This window comes from Sarcophilus harrisii, chromosome 6 (assembly GCF_902635505.1).
Source record: "Sarcophilus harrisii chromosome 6, mSarHar1.11, whole genome shotgun sequence".
Taxonomy (NCBI): Eukaryota; Metazoa; Chordata; class Mammalia; order Dasyuromorphia; family Dasyuridae; genus Sarcophilus; species Sarcophilus harrisii.
The window spans coordinates 222277397-222297721 of NC_045431.1; the positions used below are offsets into that span (position 1 = coordinate 222277397).

Sequence of the window (20325 nt, forward strand, 5' to 3'; positions counted from 1 at the left end):
CTTGGGAGGGCCAGGAAGTCCCGAGTTCAAATCCTACATGAGGGTCAAATCAACGTTTACTACTTGTATGATCCCGAGCAAACTGGTCATTGAACCTTCCTCTACCTGTTTACTCCTCTACAAAATCTGGTTAATGATAGCACCTGCCATGCAGAATTGAGCAAATGAGCTAATATGCATAAAGAGCTTTCCAAAACGCTGTTATCTGCATTATTTGCAATATTATAACCTAATTATTGATATATTTTACGCTCAATTACCGAGGGATACCTCCTGAACCCTCCCTTCTCCAGCATATGGTGCTCTCAGTAGCTCTAGTCAAGCGTGGGAAATGGCCGTGGTTTATCTCTGGACAGCCCCACGGTCTACCCTCCCTCCCACTTTCCCACCTCCCAGTGCTCAGTCTTCTCACTGGACAAACTCTATGTGCTTATCTTCCAAGAAACGTTGGCAGTTCAAAGGATGCTTCCATTTTAACGGGGAAAAGCTCCATTAAAGCAAAGGCATGACTTATTGGGGGAGTGTCTCCGGGAGCCCTTGAAATCCGTTCAGGAGGCAGCCCAAGGCCATCCCTGTGTTCCATGATAACCGACACTTCTAATGGGGATCCCAAGGCAACGAAATGTTCCAGAGTCTCTTTGGAATAATGAACGGGGGAATTATGTGTGGGTCGGCTAGTGACCCTTCTTTAACCACATGCTAATTCTTAGAAAATCAGAAATTTGTCGGTAACTTAAATGGAAGACAGAGTGTCTGAAAAAGAAGGGCCCTTGACTCTTCACTTGAGTTGAGGAAACTGAGGATTGGGGAGGAAAATAACCCTCTGTTTCCCCCGGAGAGCTGCTGGGACTTTAAAACCAGTAGTGTACAGCGTAATGAGCCAAAGTGCGTCACGGCTTTAGAGCTGGCGGAGACCTTCAGGGTCAAATGGGAGAATCGGAGCTCAGAGAAATGGCTTATTCCAGACAGCAGCGGCTCTGCCAGAACTTGAACCCACATCCAGCATTCTTCTGATGGCGTGGCAGGTTCAAGTCTTGACCTCTCTGGGATCTTGATTAACTCATTGCTTTCTCTAATCCTAAAGTTTTCTTATCTCTGTAACGAAAGAGGGTAGGATCCCTTCCAGGTCTAAATCTGTGATCTGGTCTAAGCACCTTGCTTTATAGATGAGGAGACTTTAGGATCAGAGGTTTAAAGACCTGGCTTTCCCTGCCCGTTTTATAGATGAGGAAACTGAGATCCAGGGAGACAAAAGAGACTTGGTAAAGATCACTTATGTTACTATGGTGGGATTTAAAATGAGGTCCTCAAGTTCCCAAACTAGATCACAGCACCTCCTCAACCAGTCCAACTCCCTCATTTTGTAGAGAAATTAAGACCCAAGAATGGGGTGGGCTTTGCCCAGGGTCACGCTGGCAATAAGATGCAAAGCCAAGAATTGGAACTGGCCGGTTCTGCTGCCCAATCTCGCGCTCTTTCCACCAACCTGCACTTTCTCCCCGCACCCCAAAGTCACACAGCCCCAGACTGATTCTGTATTAAAATCCCTAAGGCCCCATTGATAACAAAAAAGCAAAGTCCAGAAACAGAGGCCGAGGCGGGGAACAAAAGCTAGTTTGAGTTTGGTTTGGGGCCGAGAGTAAACACTGGTTCCTTCTTTTTCTCTCAGCTCTTCACCTACAAGATAGAAATCATGGTACGACATTCGGGCTGGGTCAAACACACTAGACTCGGGCACAATGGCCAAAACAGAGGCACAAGGGAACCCTGAAGGGTCAGAGGAGTCTTGGGAAACTCCTCTCCTGCACCCTTAAGTTTATACCTGAGGCCTGCCCGGGGAAGAGACCCGGCCGCCACCACAAGGCAGTAACTGGCACGGCTGGCTCACCCGGGCTCAGAGGACACTGAGCGAGTCTCTGCCGCTTCCTCACTGCCACATGGCAGGAGCGGAGCCCACAAGCCCAGACCCAAGGAGGTCGGGTGCCTCTAAGGCACCAAGGTGACCCAATGACTCCTGAGGGCCTCCTCACCCAGGCTGATGCTGTATCACCACAAGTCACTCACTGAATCACTTCCCCGCATTCACAAGGACGAGAAGTTCTCCACCTTTTGTGCTCTGGACCCCTCTGGCAGCCCCTGGCCAAGCCTGTGGATCCCCCTTGGGATGCTGCAATTGTAGCACAGACTAAATTTTAGCGAGGGAGCACTGGAGATAATTTCCCCCATCCAGACCCTGGCATAGGCCAACGGATGACACCGGGCAGACAGCTTTCAGCACTGACATTTATTCCCAATGGCCTTCAGGACCAACAGAGCCAGCCTGCTCTGAGCACAGAGGAGAGCCCCAAGCTCACCCCCTGCCTCCAGCAGCACTTCTGAGGCTGCCTGGCCACAGAGACTCTGCTCCAGGCTCAGCCTGCAGGGCCCCGTGTGGCCCAAGGGTCCCGCTCACCCAAGGTCAACTGCAGCCCACTCTGGAGCTGAAATGGAGGGGGGTGTGAGGCACTTGGAGCTCCATTCCCCCCAAGAGACTGGGCCAAAGCTGCATCCTGCCAGCTCTGAAGCTCCTCGATCGGCCCCGCAGCCCCATGGTCCAGCCCTGCAGCCCCTCGGTCCAGCCCCAGAGCCCCTCGGTCCGGTCCCACAGCCCCTCGGTCCAGCCCCAGAGCCCCTCGGTCCGGCCTTGCAGCCCTGTCCCTCATCGCCCCAGAGACAGGCCTGAAGCTGGCAGCCCTTGTGCCCTCCCTCCCTGCTGCCCCCATATTGACAACCAGCACCGGAGCCTCTGGGAGAGGGGAGACCTTTGGTCATCAATGTGAAGGAGAAAGCAAAGGGAACAAGAGGAAGAACGATGAGAGGATGAGCTCGGGTGAGCGGTCTGAGCGCCCCATACAGTCCAGCTTCCTTCTGGTCAGCACCATAGCCCTCTCCCCCAGCAAAGATGCCCCAGGGCTCTCCAGGCCCCTGGGGGCAGCAGGGGCGCCAGCAGGAGCGAGGCTCACTTATTGGCCACAGCCGAGAGCTGGTCCCGAATCCGGCCCAAGCCATCCAACATGGTGTCCAGCGTCTCTTTGCTCAACTCCATGGTGACGGCCGAGATAGCGGGCTTGTCTCCACACAGGCTGGCATCCTCCTGGATCTGTAAAAGGAACAAGACCCCAAGATCACGGCCTGTAGGGCAGAGGGTTAGGGTTCAGGGGCCTGAGGGCAGAACTGGGGGACTCCCCTGCTCAGCTGATTCATAACCCACTAGTGCTCCGGGAGGGGGGAAGACCCCAGAAGGCAGCTGTCCCCCCACATCCATGGCACTGACTCGAGCCTTCAACCACAGAACAATGGGGCCCCCTCTTTCCAGAGGGTAAACGCCAGCCTGGGAAGGGCAAGGCTGGCCCCCAGATGTTGGGTTTTAACTTTACCATTAACTAGTTACTTGATCTTGGGGAAGACTCAAACTCTCTTAGGGCCCTCAGTTCCTCCAACTGTAAAACTGGGGGGCAGAAGAGCCCATTTTCAGGGCTGTCCAATGGCCCACCTTCATCTGGAGCAGGCAGGTAGGCACGGCCATTCGGGTGATGCTGTCGGACGCCATCTTGACATCTACTCTCCAGTCCAAGTCAACGAGTCGAGGCAAGGAGACTGCAGGAGAGACACAACCCCACTTAAGCCTGGACTGGCTCGTCCCTGACACTCACCCTCTCGATGACTTAAAAGGAACAAGAGCAGTTAAAAGAGGCAGGGCACACACGGGTGAACGGGCCTGGCTGAGACTCGGGAGCTCCTGGGCCAACGTACCTGGCTAGGAAGGACAATGTGGCTTCCCTCCCTGCCAAGGCTCTCGAGCCCAACTGCCCAGGGCTTTGGGCTCCTACTTTAATGGGTTTTAAAGGACCACCAAGCCTTATCTTCCCTGAAATGATTAGTGACCTATGGCACAAAATGGCGACAGGAAAAGGGAGATTGTTCTTGCTCCTCCAGGGAAGTCCCCTCCCCACTTAAACTCCATTTCTTCATTCCAGTGGGGCTTTAGAAAATGACTCCAAGTGGTTTGTTTTTACATTGTGATTCTGACGTTTTGCAAAGGGGAATACTGAAAATTATTTATGCATGTTTTGAAAATAAAAAACTTTAGGGGCAACCAGATGGTGCAGTGGATAGAGTGTTGGTCCTGAAGGCAGGAGGACCCAAGTTCAAATCCTCAGACACTTAACATTTCCTAGTGGTGTGACCCTGGTCAAGTCACTTAACCCCAACTGCCTCAGTAAAATAATAATAATAAAGTTAAAAAACACAAAAAACCTCACTCTTGTGATTCTGCTCACTTCACTGGGCTCTCGCTATTCTACATCTTCCCAGGATTCGCTGAAACCATGTCCTTCATCATTTCTATGGAACAAGTATTCTCTTCTATTTGTATACCATAATTTACTTGGGCCATTCCCCAATAAAGGAAGATCACCTCAGTTTCCAATGTTTTTCCACCTCAAAAAGAGCTGCTAGAAGAATTTTTGTACAGATCGACCTATTTCCTTTTTCTTTGACCTCTTCAAGCTATAAACCTGGGGGTTTTACTGACCACTGGGTTAAAGGGGATTTAGTGATTTCGCAGGTGTTGCTCCTAACCGCCTTCCAGAGCGGCCAGACCAATTCATATCAGTTCTACCCACAGTATACGCCTGGGCCAATCTGGGGAGCGTGAGGTCAAAGCTCTAGGACGACTTAATGTGCATTTCTTTAATTAATGGTGAGTTGGAGCATTTGTTTATATGGCTGTAGACAGTCTGGATTTCGTCCCTTGACAACCGTCTGTCCCAAAGCAGAGAAGGCTGCTGTCTGTCTCTGCACGGAGTATGAAGACTCGACACTGTGAGACATGCTCCTGGACACGGCCAATGTGGGCTACAACCAATTTGTTTTACAATAATAACAATCGTCATAATAATAACTAGAAACTACAGAGCATCTACTAGGTGTTGATCCTCCTAACAATGTCCAAGAGGTGGGTGCTATTGCTATCCCCATTTGGCAATTGAGAAAGCAGAGATAAACAGACTTTAGGTGACTTGTCCAGGGTCACACAGCTAGTAAGTTTCAAAGGGAGAATTAGATTCAGGTCTTCCTGACTCCAAGACTAGCACTCTATCCACTGCTCCACAAAGTTGTCTCATACACATGTCACCGGAGTTAGTTTTTTTTTTTTTTTTTCTTTTAAGGTGGGAGAGAGAAAATAAAAGCTTGCTCATTGGAAATTAAATTTAATAAAAAAAAGAAACCTTTTTCAAGGAATCTCCAGCTCCCCCACTAACTCAAGCTGCGCTCCTGCTGGTGGTTCTCGGCTCACCAGTGACTGAGGCTCACAGCTGCAGGCCGGTGGGGGCCAGGGCTGGGGACCCAGAGTGGGGCCCCTGCAGGCCTCAAGCAGAGGGAATGATGGCTTTGCAGGAGATGTCGGTGCTCTGGGCTCAGGCAGACACAGGTTCTATTGTACAGCACACGGGCTCAGGGGGCTTTGCTTTCCCTTTAAGTAGGTTCAAGTCATAGGTTATTAAAAAAAGAAAGCAATTAACACTTGAGATGGATGGAGGGCCAGCTAACGAGGGAAGTCCCTTGGGCACGGAGCCTGCCCTTCCTGTCTCTGGTCTCAGGCAGACCTACGGGGTGTCACTCTGCGGGAGAGCAGCCATTCCCATACTCACTTTGATTGGCTTGGGCCTCCTTCCTCCACGCAGGCCTGTGAAAGAGAGGGGAAAAAGGTGGGACGGAGAAAACGGAGTCTTCTGATGACCAGGAAAAGCTCACAGATGGAAAAGCACTGGTCGGCTCCCTTCTCTCCCTAAGGACAGCTAGAGGGCACTCAGGCTGGGAATTAGGATGCGGTCTCAGACACCATGAGCTGTGTGACCCTGGGTAAGTCACTTCACCCCATTTGCCTCAGTTTCTTCCTCTGAAAAATGAGCTCGAGAAGGAAATGGCAAACCAGCCCATTATCTTTGCCAAGAAAACCCCAAATGGGAGCCCAAAGAGTTGGGTGACAGGCTGTTCCAGTGCCGACAAATGAAAGGTTCCCAAAAGAACAAAGGGATTCCCTTCCTTTCAGACGCAGGCTGCCCCAAAGGGGAGCTGGGCTGGAAGTGCCAGAGCCCTGAGTGGTGGACAGTGGAAATCTCCCCCCTGGCAGAAGACAGAGTGACTTACCCACAGTCACACAGCTAGTAGGTTTTAGAGATGGGATCTGAACCAGACCTACCCAGTGCTAAGCCTAGGCTGCTTCCTCCCACAAGTCTCTATTTCCATACCCTCCCCAGGACAGCCTGTAGCCTCCGAGTCCTGGGTGTCTTTGGTACCTGGGGAACTAAAAGCCTTTGGATCAGGCGCCACATTCTCCCTGAGACTGAATCCTGGGCCACGGCAGAGTCTGCAGAGGGAGGCTCGAGGGTCTGACCCCTGACCTGGGCTCACTCAGGGGAGAGCAGCCCTGCCGAGGGAACTGGCATCTCCCCCGTTTGCCTCCAGGTTTCACCCGCACCCCACCTCAGGTCATCGGCAGAAGCTTCCCGACCAGCTCTGCCTTTGGTTTTGCTTTCTCTCTTGGTTTTCCCCCCTCCCAAGCCCCTTGAGAGAAGGCAGGTACTCACACGTGCTCCATGATGATTTTCGTCAACAGGTTTTTGAGGTTTTGGTGGAAGTTTTCAGGGAAGAGAGCAAGAATCTCCTCCCCAGTACTCAGGTCCTGATAGGCCGCCAGCCTGGTGAGGCGGTGCAGGGCACGGATCAGCTGGAAGAAAGGAAGGGTCCCTGAGTCTGAGAGGATGGGCAGGCGGAAGGGGCCTCTCTCTCAGACCCTCTGGGCAAGTCCCTCCCCTGTGAGCCTCAGCTTCCTCCTCTGTAAAAGGAGCCTCGGGGCCTCTCCATCTCTAAGGCCTCTCTGACAAATGCCATTCTGACCAAGCCCATCCTTCTCTGACCCTGGGATCACCTCACATCTTTTAAGAAGGTAAGGCAGGGCCTTATCTGCACCACAGGTTTTCTTCAGAAGTGCAAATAGTAGGGGGCGAGCTGTGTTGTCTCAAGGAGGTACTGGACCCTCTTCCCTGGAGGCCCAATGGAGCTTAAAATGCTACAGTCAGGGGCCAAAAACTCCCTGAACTCTGGGGTTCGTGCCTGCAGTGTCAATGGCCTTCCCCCTGGAGACCGAGAATTCCCTCTGGAGGCCCAGAGTTCCCTCCCTCCTGCAGTCTGCTCATAGGAATCGGACTCTGAGCCAATCCCAGCCAGCATCACCCCCTGCACCCTACCCAGAGCTCTCTCCTCCCTTTCAACAAGCGCCTCCATACAAATGATTCCCAGATCCGCTTATCCAGCCCTAACCTCTTTCCCGACCTCCCTGCTCTTCTCTCCAACTGCCCAATGGACGCCTCCAGCTGGATGTCCTGTAGACACCTTACACTCAGTAACTTATCCCCCCAAGCCCTCCCCTCTTTCAAACTTCCCTATTACTGCGATGGGTATCACCATCCACTCTGTCACTCAAGCCATCCTCTCTTCCCTCCCTACAAATTAGGACTTCTAAAGCTTTTCCCACTTACAACCCTTTTTCATCAGAGAAATGGGCCCCGGGTATATACCAAACACACATACAAATCAAACACCCATAAACATCATTTTGGGACCCCCACATGCACTAACAAGACCCCAGATGGGATCACAAGAAACTGGCCCTTATTGCATGTGCTGCCACGTCCTGCTGCTAATCAGCTTCCCTGTTATTTGGTGGTGGAGCCTTCTGGGCCTCCAGACTCACAATCTCGGGATCATCCCCACTCTCTCACCCAGTAGCCTTCAGTCTGCTGCCAAGTCTTACTGACCCTATCTTTGCAGCATCTCCTGTCTAGGGCCCCTTTTATCCCCTGATACCATGAAGCAGGGCCTTATCACCTAGGGCTTTTTCTTCTATAGTGTTTAAAGCAATTACACAGGCAGGACCTCACTTGAGCCTCGGCCTCCCCCCTCTCCCCCCCATGATGTTTGGAAGGCAATGGACCTCATCCCATGTCAGAATAGAGAAAATGAGGCTAAGAACAAGGTCCCCACGCCACCCAGTGAGTCTGGGCCAGGAAGCAGGGTAAGACCCAAAGCTCCAAGACCAAAGCTTTTTGCACTGGAGTCTATCACTGTCCCATATCCAAGGAGGCCCTCAGAACACACTCACTTGATCTGCTTCCTCCTGGGTCACTGACAAACTGGAACAGGTGATGTCCAGGAGTTTCTTGGAGCCAAGAGCTGAGCTGGAAAAGCTCTCCTGACACAACTGTCTGACGACATCTTTAGAGGAGGCCTGGGGCAGAAGAAAGAGGAAAGACCCAGATTCAGATGGTGAGCGTCTGCAGAGCCCAAGGCACCGAGATGGCCTCCTGGGGTTCATTCTCCGGATCATCCCCCCCAGACTCTGAGAGGCCCATTTGCTGGAAAGGCAAGTGGAATTAATATCTCCTACCACCTGAGGGCCGTACTGGAGGAAACACCCATCTCCTGTAAGAAACCGTGAAGGATCTCGTTACAACATACAAATGACATAAATGGGCAGCTAGGTGGCCCCTGGCCTGAAGTCAGGAAAACCTGAGTACAAATCCAGCCTTAGACATTTACTATGTGACCCTGGGCAAGTCACTTAACCCTGTCTGCCTCAGTTTCCTCATCTGTAAAATGAGTTAGAGAAAGAACCTACAAACCACTGCAGTAACTCTGTCAAGAAAATTCCTCATGGGGTCACACAGAGCCCAACAGAACTGAAAAATGACACAACAGGAACCAGTGATATGAAACAAGGATGGCTTGAAGAAGCAGGAGAAAAAACAAAAGATTACAGGAATGGACTGGATGAGAGGCCATTTCTAAGGCCTCTTCCAAGACTAATATTCTATGGGAGACAAAGTGGGAGAGTGGAAAGAAAATTGGACTTGATGGTCAGGAGTTCCCACTTTCAAGTCTACCTCTGACATCTGATACTTATTAGCTAGGAGACCTTTCTGAACCTGAGGTCTATTTATAAAACAGAAATAGAAATGCCTGTAGCATTACTGTGAAGCTGGATCACAGGGGTCAAAAGGGACCCTGGAAATCTTCAAATTCAATCCTGTCACAAGAAAATGGAGACCAAATGACATGAAGTCACTTGTGTATAGTCACACAGACATGTAAAATCAGAGCCATATTACACATAAGTAAAGAACTTTACAAATGTTGAAACTTCATTATCATGTTTTTAGGTCCTGCAGAATAATAGGTGAAAGTTTATAAGAGTAAATTCACAACTGATGTAATAAAAAAACCAACAACTTCATAATGATTACAACAAAAGTGTATAGGGTTACCTCCTTAAATAACATATTCCTCTTTAAGGGTCTTAAAAGTGTAAGTCAGACAATCAATTCAATAAACATTATGTGTAATTTTATATACATATATACATATATATACACACACATACACAATACAAACATGTCATATTTATTCATGAATTTAAATATATTCCATACATATATACATATATGTATAATTAATTTCTGAGATTTAATGCTATGAAGTAACTTGGAGGTCCAACAATTTCATGTTTACAGATGAAACTGAGGCCCAAAAATCTGTCTAAGATCACAAAGGGAGGGCTGGTAGTTATCCGGCGCTCTTAGGAATTCTCAATCTTGGTAACACGCATTTATCTTCTGATTCTTGTCCTTCAGTTCCTTCCAGCTCTGAATCAATGCTAACCTTCTAATTGGTCTGTCTCCTCTTCTCCTATTTCAATCATCCTCTCCCAAGCTGCCAAAGTTGATTTTCCTCAAGGGCAGGTATAGCCAGGTTATCCCAACGCTCAATTTAACTCTAGTGGCTGCTGATTCCTTCTGGGATCAATAGACTCCTCTGTTTGGCATTTAAAGGTCTTCAGAGCGTGATCCCTTCCTTTCCAATCTTCCAATACCCTATAAATGTCATGATCCAGTTTCATTGGCTTGGGCTTCCTCTACCATAACACTGGCTGTCCCACCTCTGTGACTGTGACCGTGCTGTGTTCCATGTCTCCCGAGCCGGACAGACTCTTATCTTGTGTCCTCGGAAACTTAGCTCAAAACCCGGCTCTTGCAGGTGATTTTTCCCAGTCAGTGCCCACGCCTCCCTTTCAAATTGTCCCCCAACATTCTACTAAATATGTATCTTCTCCTCTATCAGAAGGTGAGTTTTCTGTGCTGGGATCTTATTTATTCCATCCACTAAGACCCATCCCATTACAATAATGTCTACAATAATAATACTAAAACAATAAAAAGCAAAATAATAGCAGAGATAAAATAATAATAATGTCAATAACAACCACAGTAATAAAGCTCATCTCATTATGCGAATGCCAACAATAGTAATGGTAAAACAATAAAAGCAAAATAATAGTAATAAAATAATAATGATGTCAATAACAACCACAGTAATAAGACTCAGCTCATTATGACAACGCCAACAATAGTAATGGTAACACAATAAAAGCAAAGTAATAACAGTAATAAAATAATGATGTCAATAACAACCACAGTAATAAGACTCATCTCATTATGAGAACACCAACAATAGTAATGGTAAAACAATAAGAAGCAAAATAGTAACAGTAATAAAATAATAATGATGTCAATAACAACCACAGTAATAAGATCTATACCATTACGATAATACCAACAATGGTAATACTAAAACAATAAGAAGCAAAATAATAACAGTAATAAAATAATAATGACGTCAGTAACAATCATAATAAAAATGATACTGATGATAATGACCACAAAGAAAATAAATTATTATATGGTAACAAGAGTGACCCCACGAGGGAAAGGGAAAATAAGACCCTGGCCTTTGCAGACAGAAACTGTATTTTTGCCCCTCTGGTTCCGCTGGAGCTCAACAAAGTCCTGGGCACACAGAGGGCGCTTAATAGATGCTTGATGATTGACGAACTGAGTCAACAGGATCAGACTTAGAGCTGAGAGAGAGTCTAAAGGTAGTGGCCTAGGGGATGGCGCATAGGACTTAAAATTCGGAAGCCCTGAATTCGAATCCTATCTCAGTTGCTTCCTAGACAAGTCACTGACTTGTCCAGCCTCAGTTTCCCCCTGTGTAAAAGGAGGATACTAAGGGCACCCACCTTCCAGGGTTGTGAGGGTCAGAGGTTAAGGCAATGAACCCCTCCCTCAGATGGGGTCAATCATCGCTCCTGCTTGTCAGGACTGACGCGGGGCCCAAAAGGGTCACAGAAAGTCGGTCACTGTGGCAGGAGCTCTAGGGCAGGAGGGTCGGAGGCCTTGGAGCGAACACAGGCCGCGAGCGTGGGGGAGGATGCTCGCCTCCCCACCACCACCTCCGAGCCTCCGCGGCCGCTTCCCCCACCCGCCCGCTGACCCCGACCGTCTCTGCCTGGCGTCCGAATCCTCGGCAGAATTACCTTCAGCAAGCTCTGCAGGGCCGCGAAGTCCACCTGCGCCTCCGCAGCCATCTTCCTTCCTCCCCGTCACATGACTCAAAGCAGCCCTGCGGCCCGGAGAGAGAACGCGGCGCTGTGTCACATGGCAGGGGAAGCCGCTTGGCATGCTGGGAGATGTAGTCTTGGCGTCGGGATCCCCGCCTCCTCGGAGAGAGGCAGGAGCGGAGCCCAGCTTGGGGCTGACGCCGCTGGTTTAAAGGCAGAGGCGGGAGGAGGCTCAGCCGGGAGAGGTTCTGGAGGACGCCCGCGCGCCGGGTGAGCAGCGGGTCGTGCTGGGCAGAAAGGGGCGGGGCCCCGCGCGCGGGGCGGGGCTGGGGAGGACGAGCACCTTCCTCCCGGGCGCTATCACCTCTCTTAGTGTCCCTGGTGATTCCGGCTGTGAGCATCATCTCTAGGATTGTAATTTTTGCCGTGTTATTTCTGTGGCCATCATCATCGCTGCTCTTATTGCTATTGCCGTTATTGGCTAGTTACTACCGTTGGTATTCTTTTATCACTAGTATTAGTGGATTATTATTATTACTGCTGCCATTATTATTCCTGTTGACCTTGTGATGATCATTGTTTTATTATTATTATTATTTTATATTATTATATATTATATATAACATTACATTATATCATATGTTATTATATTATTTATTATTATTATTATTACTCCTGTCATCATTATTCCTGTTGACCTTGTGATCAATGTTTTTACCATTATCCTTTTATTGTCAGTTATTATTGTATTTTGTATTTTATTATTGTTGGGTTATTTTTCAGTCAGTTTTGACTTTCTATGATCCCACAGTTTGGCAACAAACTAAATACAAATTGTCAGCATATTATTGTCAGGATGCAAATATCAGCATTATTTTTGTTACTGCTACCATAATTATTTCTATTGACGTCATCATGACTGCTTTTATTACTATTGTTATAAGTTTGTTCCTATTATGGGTATTATTTTATTACTATTTTTATTAGTGTATTGCTATTATTAGTAGTTTATTACCACTGTTACCTTATTATTCCTGTTGTCTTCTTTGTAATCACTTTTTGCCATAGCTATTATCATTTTATTGTTATTGTCACCAGTATTATTTTTGTTATTGTCATCATTATATCTATTGTCATCGTTATTGCTTTCATTACTAGTGTTATTATTTCATTACTATTATTGTTTTCATTTACTACTGTTGTCATTATCTTACTGTTGCGTTTATTTTTACTATTTCTTTATCATTTTATTGTTACTCTTATCACCATTATTATTTGTATTGCTGTCATTATTATTTCTTTCATCATCATCATCACTATGGCTTTTATTACCACGGTTGTTATTATTAGCATTATTGTTTTCATATTACTATTGTCATTATTGTAATCATTACTTTCACTATTATTTTTATTAGTACTATTATTGTCACCACATTTTTTTACTATTCTTATTGTGATCATTTTTATTCTATACTCATCATCATTACTGTTTACTATTATTGTAATCATTTTATTTACTATTATTTTGATGCTATTATATTCTTGTTTTATTATTATTATTGATATTTTTAAATTATTGTCATTATTGGGAGGTGGAAGAGGAAGAGGAAATGGGACCAGTCTAGGATTTACTTGACTTTGCAGGAGAAACTGAGCTATCTACTGTAAAAATTTTTTATTTTTTTTTACAAACCTATACTTTATGCTTCCACCCTCACCTTCAAAAGATTATTATCCTTAAATGCATTATTTTTGAGAATAATTGAGAGAGCATCGGTCTCGGAGTTAGAAGAGTTTGAACCTTGTCCCATTGGGACCGTGAAAAGGCAAATCCCTTTCTTTCCTAGTCCATGTTTTCCTTATATGTGCAATGTGGCTTTTAATGCTTGAACTCAAAGCTGTCATGATGAAAGTTTCTTTTAAATTGTAAAGGATTATGTGAGCATCAAAAAGTATTGCTGTTGAGAAAGTACTTTAAAAACTCTGAAGGTCTGAGGAAATGTGAATTGTTACAATTATTTGTCACTTAGAAGTATATAGATTGTAGCAACTAATAGAACGGAATATCCTTGAGGGCAGGGGCCTTCTAATCTTTAGATATTTCAGATTAAGGGAGCTATCAGGGAATTCAGAGATCACCTAGTCCAGTCCTTTGGGCAGTTACCTAAACCAGTTTGCCCAAAATTATTTAGCTAGTAAGAATATCCTGGTCAGTAAGCAAGTAAACATTTCTTAAGCACCTGCCGTATGCCAGGCTTGGTGCTGGGTTACAAAGACAGGCTCTGTCCTTAAGGAACTCCCAGTCTAATGGAAGTAGTTTCAGGTAGAGTTCCTATAGTTGCCTCTTGATAAATGTTGCTTGGTTGATCAATCTCATTTCTTTCTGGTTTGGTGCCTGGGAATCAGGAGATGCAGTCAGGAAGATCTAGTTTGGAATCCTACCTTCAACACTTACTGACTTTTTGATCCTATATAAGTTCCTGAACCCTTCTCAGACTCAGGATCTTCTTCTAAAATGGAGTTGGGCTCGTTCATCCGTTGGGTCCCTTTCAGGGGACTAACCCTGGTCCCGATGCCAGGCTCTCTCTGAGCCTCCGTTTCTCCAAATGCAAAGGGAGCCCATTGGACCTATTGATCACCTGTGTCCTTCTGGGTGGTCACACTCCCTTTTCTTGGCAGGATGAAGGCCAGACAGCAGGAAACAAAAATTTATAAATATTTGGGAGAGGAAGTGGACCTGCCTCAGGCCACCAAACGGTGGGGTGAGGTGGTCCCCTAGTTCCTAGTTTCCTGCGTGGGGTAAACACGTTCCTCTTGTCCTCACAGTTCCACCGAGAATAAGCAGAATTCAGTCAGATGGAGGATGACAAAGGCCTTGCAGATGACTTTGGAACATAATGGCAATTATTCCTAGAACATAGGATGTCTTTGTTTTCAAAATACACAGAGCACCAGTTTTAACAAGAACCTTTAACTCTTCTTCTTCAAACACCCTGGCCTTCAAAAATGTTTCTGGGTCTGGAAAATCTTTGTTTTTGGATGCAAATGTTGTTTTTTTACATTGATTATAATCCAACAAGTGTTTTATGGAATTATGTGTTTCTTAGGTGTTATAAATAGGTACTTAAACGGCCTTCCTTTCCTCCATTTCTTCCTCTTTCCCTCCTTCTCTTCCATTTCTCTCTTGGTTTGGAAATAACCAAGCTGTGGTGTGGAGGTCTGGTACTAGGTGAGAAAAAGCAAAAACTCACCTCTCAGAGCTCAGGACGGTTCCATACTCCAAGGTCTGGGTCAGAGAGGAATGAAGGGTATGTTCGGCGAATGGAAACTGGCCAATTTGGTTCTAGTGTCAGCCTGAGTTCAAATCCAATCTCAGATGTTTACTAGTTATGTGATCCTGGGCTTGGTTTCCTCATCTGTAAACTGAGCTGGAGAAGGAAATGGCATATGGCAAAGTACTCTTTGCTAAACAGTGGGATCATGGAAAGTCAAAACTGACTGAACAATAACCCAACAATAATAAAATACAAATACATAACACAAAGGCTAGAAATATTGGGACAGGGCATGAGGACCAGTTATATGGGAGCTTTTGATAGATGATGGGAGCCAGTGAAGATTTTTGAGCAGAGGAGTGATATGACCAGGGTGGGAAGGAGGACCCCAATTGAAATTAAAGGATATGAATTCAAATACTGACTTGGCTGTTTTAACTATTTGTTGTCGGATGTATATGGCAGGATAAGGGAGTGTGAACTGTTAGGAAAGTTGTAAGCCAGGGTGAATGAATGAATGGAAAAACATTTATTAATCACTTACTTTGTGCTTTGCACATAGCATTGGGGATGGATAAATAATAATTTACAAATAACATAATCTTATATAAAATAAAAATAATATAATAATATAAATAAATTTAAAATGAATAAAAATAAATAGATAAAAAAGGAACTTGATCCCTATGTCCAAAGAATTCCATGAGAGCCCAGGGGGACAACATCTTTCTGCTGCAATTTTGATAAAGATCCAGTTGTCCTGCAGCAAAATGATTCACCTTCTTTAATGTCATTTCCATGGATAATCCCACATCATTTTCTGATACTGGACAATTCGACTTTCATGGTAAACTTTCTTCTCTGCAGCTTTTCTTTAGGATCTGTGGCTGTAACACCCAATCGCAGGCTGTATTTTTGTGAGGGCAATCCCTGAAGGGTAAGGCTGGAAGTGGGACCAGTGGGGAGAGGCCAATTGACGCTCTTGGTATTGAGGGTGGCAAGGATGGTGAACTCCTTCCCACACAGGGGTTGCTCCTCTCAGTGGTAGCTATGGATCCTGAGCTGATAGTAGAATATATGGTCTGGGAGATGTTGCTCTTAACTTCAGGGTGCATCTGTCATCTCCTGCCTCTTCTTCAGGATGCCTTACTGTTCCTCCCACTAACCTGGCTTGCTCATCCTATAGGTGGATGATGGTGCCTCAACAGAAATAGGGACAGGGAATTAGATAATGGATTCCCTTTTAAAATGGATTCATTAAATTAATTTATGGATTCCATTTTAAATTGGAAATGTCCCAGGGACATGCAGCAGAAATATCCAGGAGGCGGTTTAAAGTTTCTTTGTGGTTCCAAGGATGTCATGGACACAGCTCAGGGTGTGCAGGTTGGTAGATGTGTATTCCAGGCAGGAAAGGGGCCCCTGCTTATTTTTGATGGTAAAAGCCAAGTGACAGTTTACCTTCCAGTCAGCTGATTTTCTGTTTTGACCACCTCGTTTCTCTGGAAGTAAAACCTACCTTTAAGGACAGGAGTCAAATAAGGTAAGGCAGGCTGGAAGTGCCAGGCAAGGGGCCATATAGATGTGGGGATCTGCTCCTGAGAAAGGCCCTGCCCATCCTTGGGTCCTACATTTGGGCCAGATATGATCTCCCCTGCCAGAAAAAACAGCCAGTGCCTTGCCCCTCCTTCCTGGCCCTCAGTACTTCCTCTCCTTCCCAGACCTCCTAATTATGAAAACACCAACTCTCGCTCTGTGCCCACATCCTGAATCCTGTGGGTGGTCCACAGGGGCCAACCAGACTCGGCAGATGCCAGTTTTATTTGGAGGTAGCTTCTTTTCATCTTCTTAGTTTTCCCTTTTCTGTCATCCCAGGCTTTAGTCCTGCCCTAAATCTCTCTCTCTCTGAGCCTTGTAAGATTGAGGTCAGCGTTCTGCTATCCCTGGAAATCAAGGCAGCCCAAGCCTTTAGCTGGTGGGCAATCTGTGATCGGTGGTTATCCTATGGACTCCTGGTCTGGGAGTCAGGACAGTGCTTTTTGGCCACCCCAACCTTGTTCGTTAACCTCTATATTTATTCACTTGGCCACTCTCTGGGTAGATTGTGGGTGGTAGGAGGGAATGGAAGAAAGGGGGAGAACCTTTTGGTGAAGTTTAAGAAGATTCCTACTCTCTCACAAGTTTAGAGCCAGGATCCAGGGATTCTCTAGAAGAAGCTATGATATAAGAGAAAGAACACTGGTTCAAATCCCAACTCTACCACTCTTGCTGCCCAAGAGGGTTTCAGCTGGATGAGAGAATTATAGAATTTGAGAGTTGGGAGGGACTTCAGCTACCACCTTAGTCCATTGTCCTCAAAGGGAATCTCTACTCATTGAGTCAGAACATGTTGGGCATGGAGTAGAAAAGTTCTGAGGGCAAATTGGACCCCAAATCACCTAGCTGTGTGACCTGGGCAAGACACCTCGCTTCTCTCAGGCTCAGTTTCCCCATTTGTAAAACAGGGATCGTACCAGCACAGCACCTCCCTCCCAGAGTTGTTATGCATGACCAGCTGAGGTAATGTAAGTGCTTTACAAGCCCTTAAAGTGCTGAATGATATTATTATTATTATTATTATTATTACTGTAACATATCCTACAGGGAACACCTTCCTGGACCTGGATCCATGCCCCTTACCCCCAATTACATTGCTACTACCACCTTGTCTCAATACCTGGCAGTCTGCTGCTATAGTGTATATAGACCTTTTATGTTGATATCTTTTTGTATTAAAGCTTTTTATTTTCAAAACATATGCATGGGTAATTTTTCAACATTAACCCTTGCAAATGTTTACACATTTTCACCCCTTCTTTTAACCTTCCCCCAGATGGTAAGAAATCCAATATTTGTTTAATTTGTAAATATATATATATATATATATGTTAAATCCTATATACATACATATTAATACAATTATTGTGCTACACAAGAAAAATCAGATCAAAAAGGGGAAAATATGAGAAAGAAAACAAAATGCAAGCAATATGTTGATATCTTCATAGAAAATTGGACTAGATAAGGACACTCGCCTCTTCCCCTATCTCTCAACCTCTTTCCTTTTCTGTGAAAATGAAGAGATTGAACTAAAGTGACTTTTAAGGCCATTTCCAATTCCAAATGATTCAGGGAGGCAATTTGTACTCATAACCAATGAGTAGAGGGACAAGTAGGGGGTGACAGTGCACAGAGCCATCTTCCTGAATTCAAACCCGGCCTCATATACTTACTGGCTGCTTGACCCTGGACAAGTCACTTCACCCTGTTTACCTCTGTTTCTTCCTCTGTAAAATGAGCTGGAGAAGGAAATGGCAAACCACTCCACCATACGTGCCAATAAAACCCCAAATGGGTTCACAGAGAATGACTCTGTGGGGTTTTCAGAGATGACTGAAAACGACTAAACAATACCACTTGTGGAAGAATGGGATTCAAGCCTCTATCACTTACTAGCTGTAACATTAGTCAAGTCATTTAACCTCTCTTTGCCTCAATTTTCTCATCCATAAAATGGGGATAATAGCACCTACCTCCCAAGTTGTTGTGCAAATCCAGTGAATTAACCTATGTAAAATGCTTTGCAAACTTTAAAGCTATAGAAATGCTACTGTTCTCAGTATTACCTCTCCAGCCACCATACCTCTGCAGGGCCTCCTCAAATATACCTTTTTTATTTTATTTTTAAAATTCAAATATTTAATTTCAATTATTTTCCCTTTTATATGGAAAGATAATTTCCAACATTCATCTTTGTAAAATTTTAAGTTCTAAATTTTCCCTCCTCTCTCCCCAAGACACCAAGCAATCTGGTATAAGTTATATATACAAATCATTTTAAACATATTTCTGTATTTATCATGTTGTAAAAGAAGATTCAGAACAGAAAGGAAAAAAACACAAGAAAGAAAAATCAAGTAAACAAACAAAAAAGTAAAAATTATATATTTTAATCTGCTTTCAGTCTCCTCTCTCTGGATATGGATGGCATTTTCTATCTCAAGTCTATTGGAATTGTCTTAGATCAATGTATCGCTGAGAAGAGCTTAGTCTAACATAGTTGATTATCGTATAATGTTGCTGTATTTCCTGTTATCTCCTGAAATATACCTTCTTTATGAGTTTCTTGTACATATCATGTATATAGTGTGGTGGCTAGAATGCTGGGATTGGAGTCAGGAAATCTTGGATTGTCATCCCATCTCCACCACTTAATTATCTGTGTGAGTTTTCTCCACAGATCCAAATCATTTATTTATCTTCTCAGACTCTCTGTTTTCCTGTTAGTAAAATGGGGTGGGGAGATAGGGACACTGAACTAGACCAACCTTAAAATCTATTCTAGCTCTACAGCTGTAGTTCTAGATATAGGCTCTTGTTATCAATGAAATACCAATTCTTTTAAAGGAATTACCAAGCTCTTATGTTTCAATCTGCAGTTACTGAGAAAATACAGATTAGAACTTGTAGAAATGGGGTATTCCCATGCTGTCCCACTTTTACTCCCTAGGTAAAAGTTGAGCTCCCCAGAGTAAGTACTAGGGCAGTTTTAGCTCAGCCTTTCTTGCCTAGGTGCCTGTTTCTTTTGGGTAGAGAGGAGGGGATGGTTTAGGAATAGGATTTCCTGTTTAGAATTCCAGGTTAGGGACCCTGGATGGCCAGAATACATCAGAGATAAACCTTGACCTCAGGGTTTTCTGATACCACGGACAGCTCCTAATCCATGTCACTGAGCTACCTCTCCTAGATGGCCCCTAGTATAAATTATAAATTATTACTGAATTTCTAGCTGTTGAGGGAGCTAGGTGACACAATGGGTTCAAATTCTGCTAAAACAACAGTAGTTTTTACTGCTTTTTAATGTTAAAAGAAGTCCTCATGTTCAGAGTGGTAGAAGGAGGAAAGGAATAAGCATTTATTAAAACACCTATTCTATACCAGGCTCTGTGCTAAATTCTTGCCGGATCTTTCATTTGATTCTCACAATGAACAAGTTGAGGTAGGCGCTATTATGATTTTCAGTTTACAGTTGAGGAAACTGAGGCAGAGATTAAGTGACTTGATCAGTGTCACCTAGCTAATAAACATATTGAACTCAGGTCTTCCTGACTTCGTGCCCAGAGCTCTGTGAACTTTGGAAACCTTATCAAATACCATCTTTAATTCTGCTTTAAGTCTCATATCCTATCCTTCAGGAGGGAAATCTTCTGGTCCTATTGTCGAGCATAAGCTCTCGCTCTTTGAAACCAAAGACAAATTCTATTTTGTTTTTGATCCCCCAATGCCTCGCACAGTACTTGGCCACAGCCCAATAAATGCTTGTTAGATTATATGTAGAGCAACTATCAATTGCCAGTTACCATTTTCAGTTTTATAGCTTGAGTCTCAAGCATTCATGAGTGTATTTGAGGCTTCCTGTTGAGAGTGCATTAAAGCTGCTAACCTACCTACCTGCCCTCCTCCCCTTCCCTAGTCGACTGGGTCATTTAGATCTAGAAGCTCAGGAAATCC

The 20325-nt window shown here is 45.1% G+C and overlaps 2 protein-coding genes across 2 annotated transcripts in view; one reads left to right on the plus strand and one right to left on the minus strand.

The window, feature by feature from the left end:
• Positions 1-2264: 2264 nt before the first annotated feature.
• COMMD9 (COMM domain containing 9) lies at positions 2265-11577 on the minus strand. The gene is made up of 6 exons (XM_003773687.4): positions 11477-11577; positions 8207-8332; positions 6633-6772; positions 5694-5728; positions 3533-3636; positions 2265-3139 (listed from the first exon to the last, which is right to left on the minus strand). The coding sequence occupies exons 1-6, from the start codon at positions 11525-11527 to the stop codon at positions 2999-3001; spliced, it is 597 nt and encodes a 198-aa protein (XP_003773735.1). The 5' UTR covers positions 11528-11577; the 3' UTR covers positions 2265-2998.
• Positions 11578-11720: 143 nt separating this feature from the next.
• PRR5L (proline rich 5 like) overlaps positions 11721-20325 on the plus strand; it is a 135775-nt gene continuing 127170 nt past the window's right edge. The window contains exon 1 of the mRNA XM_031942658.1: positions 11721-11770. The gene's annotated coding sequence lies outside the window, so the exon portion shown is untranslated. The remainder of the gene's footprint in view (positions 11771-20325) is intronic.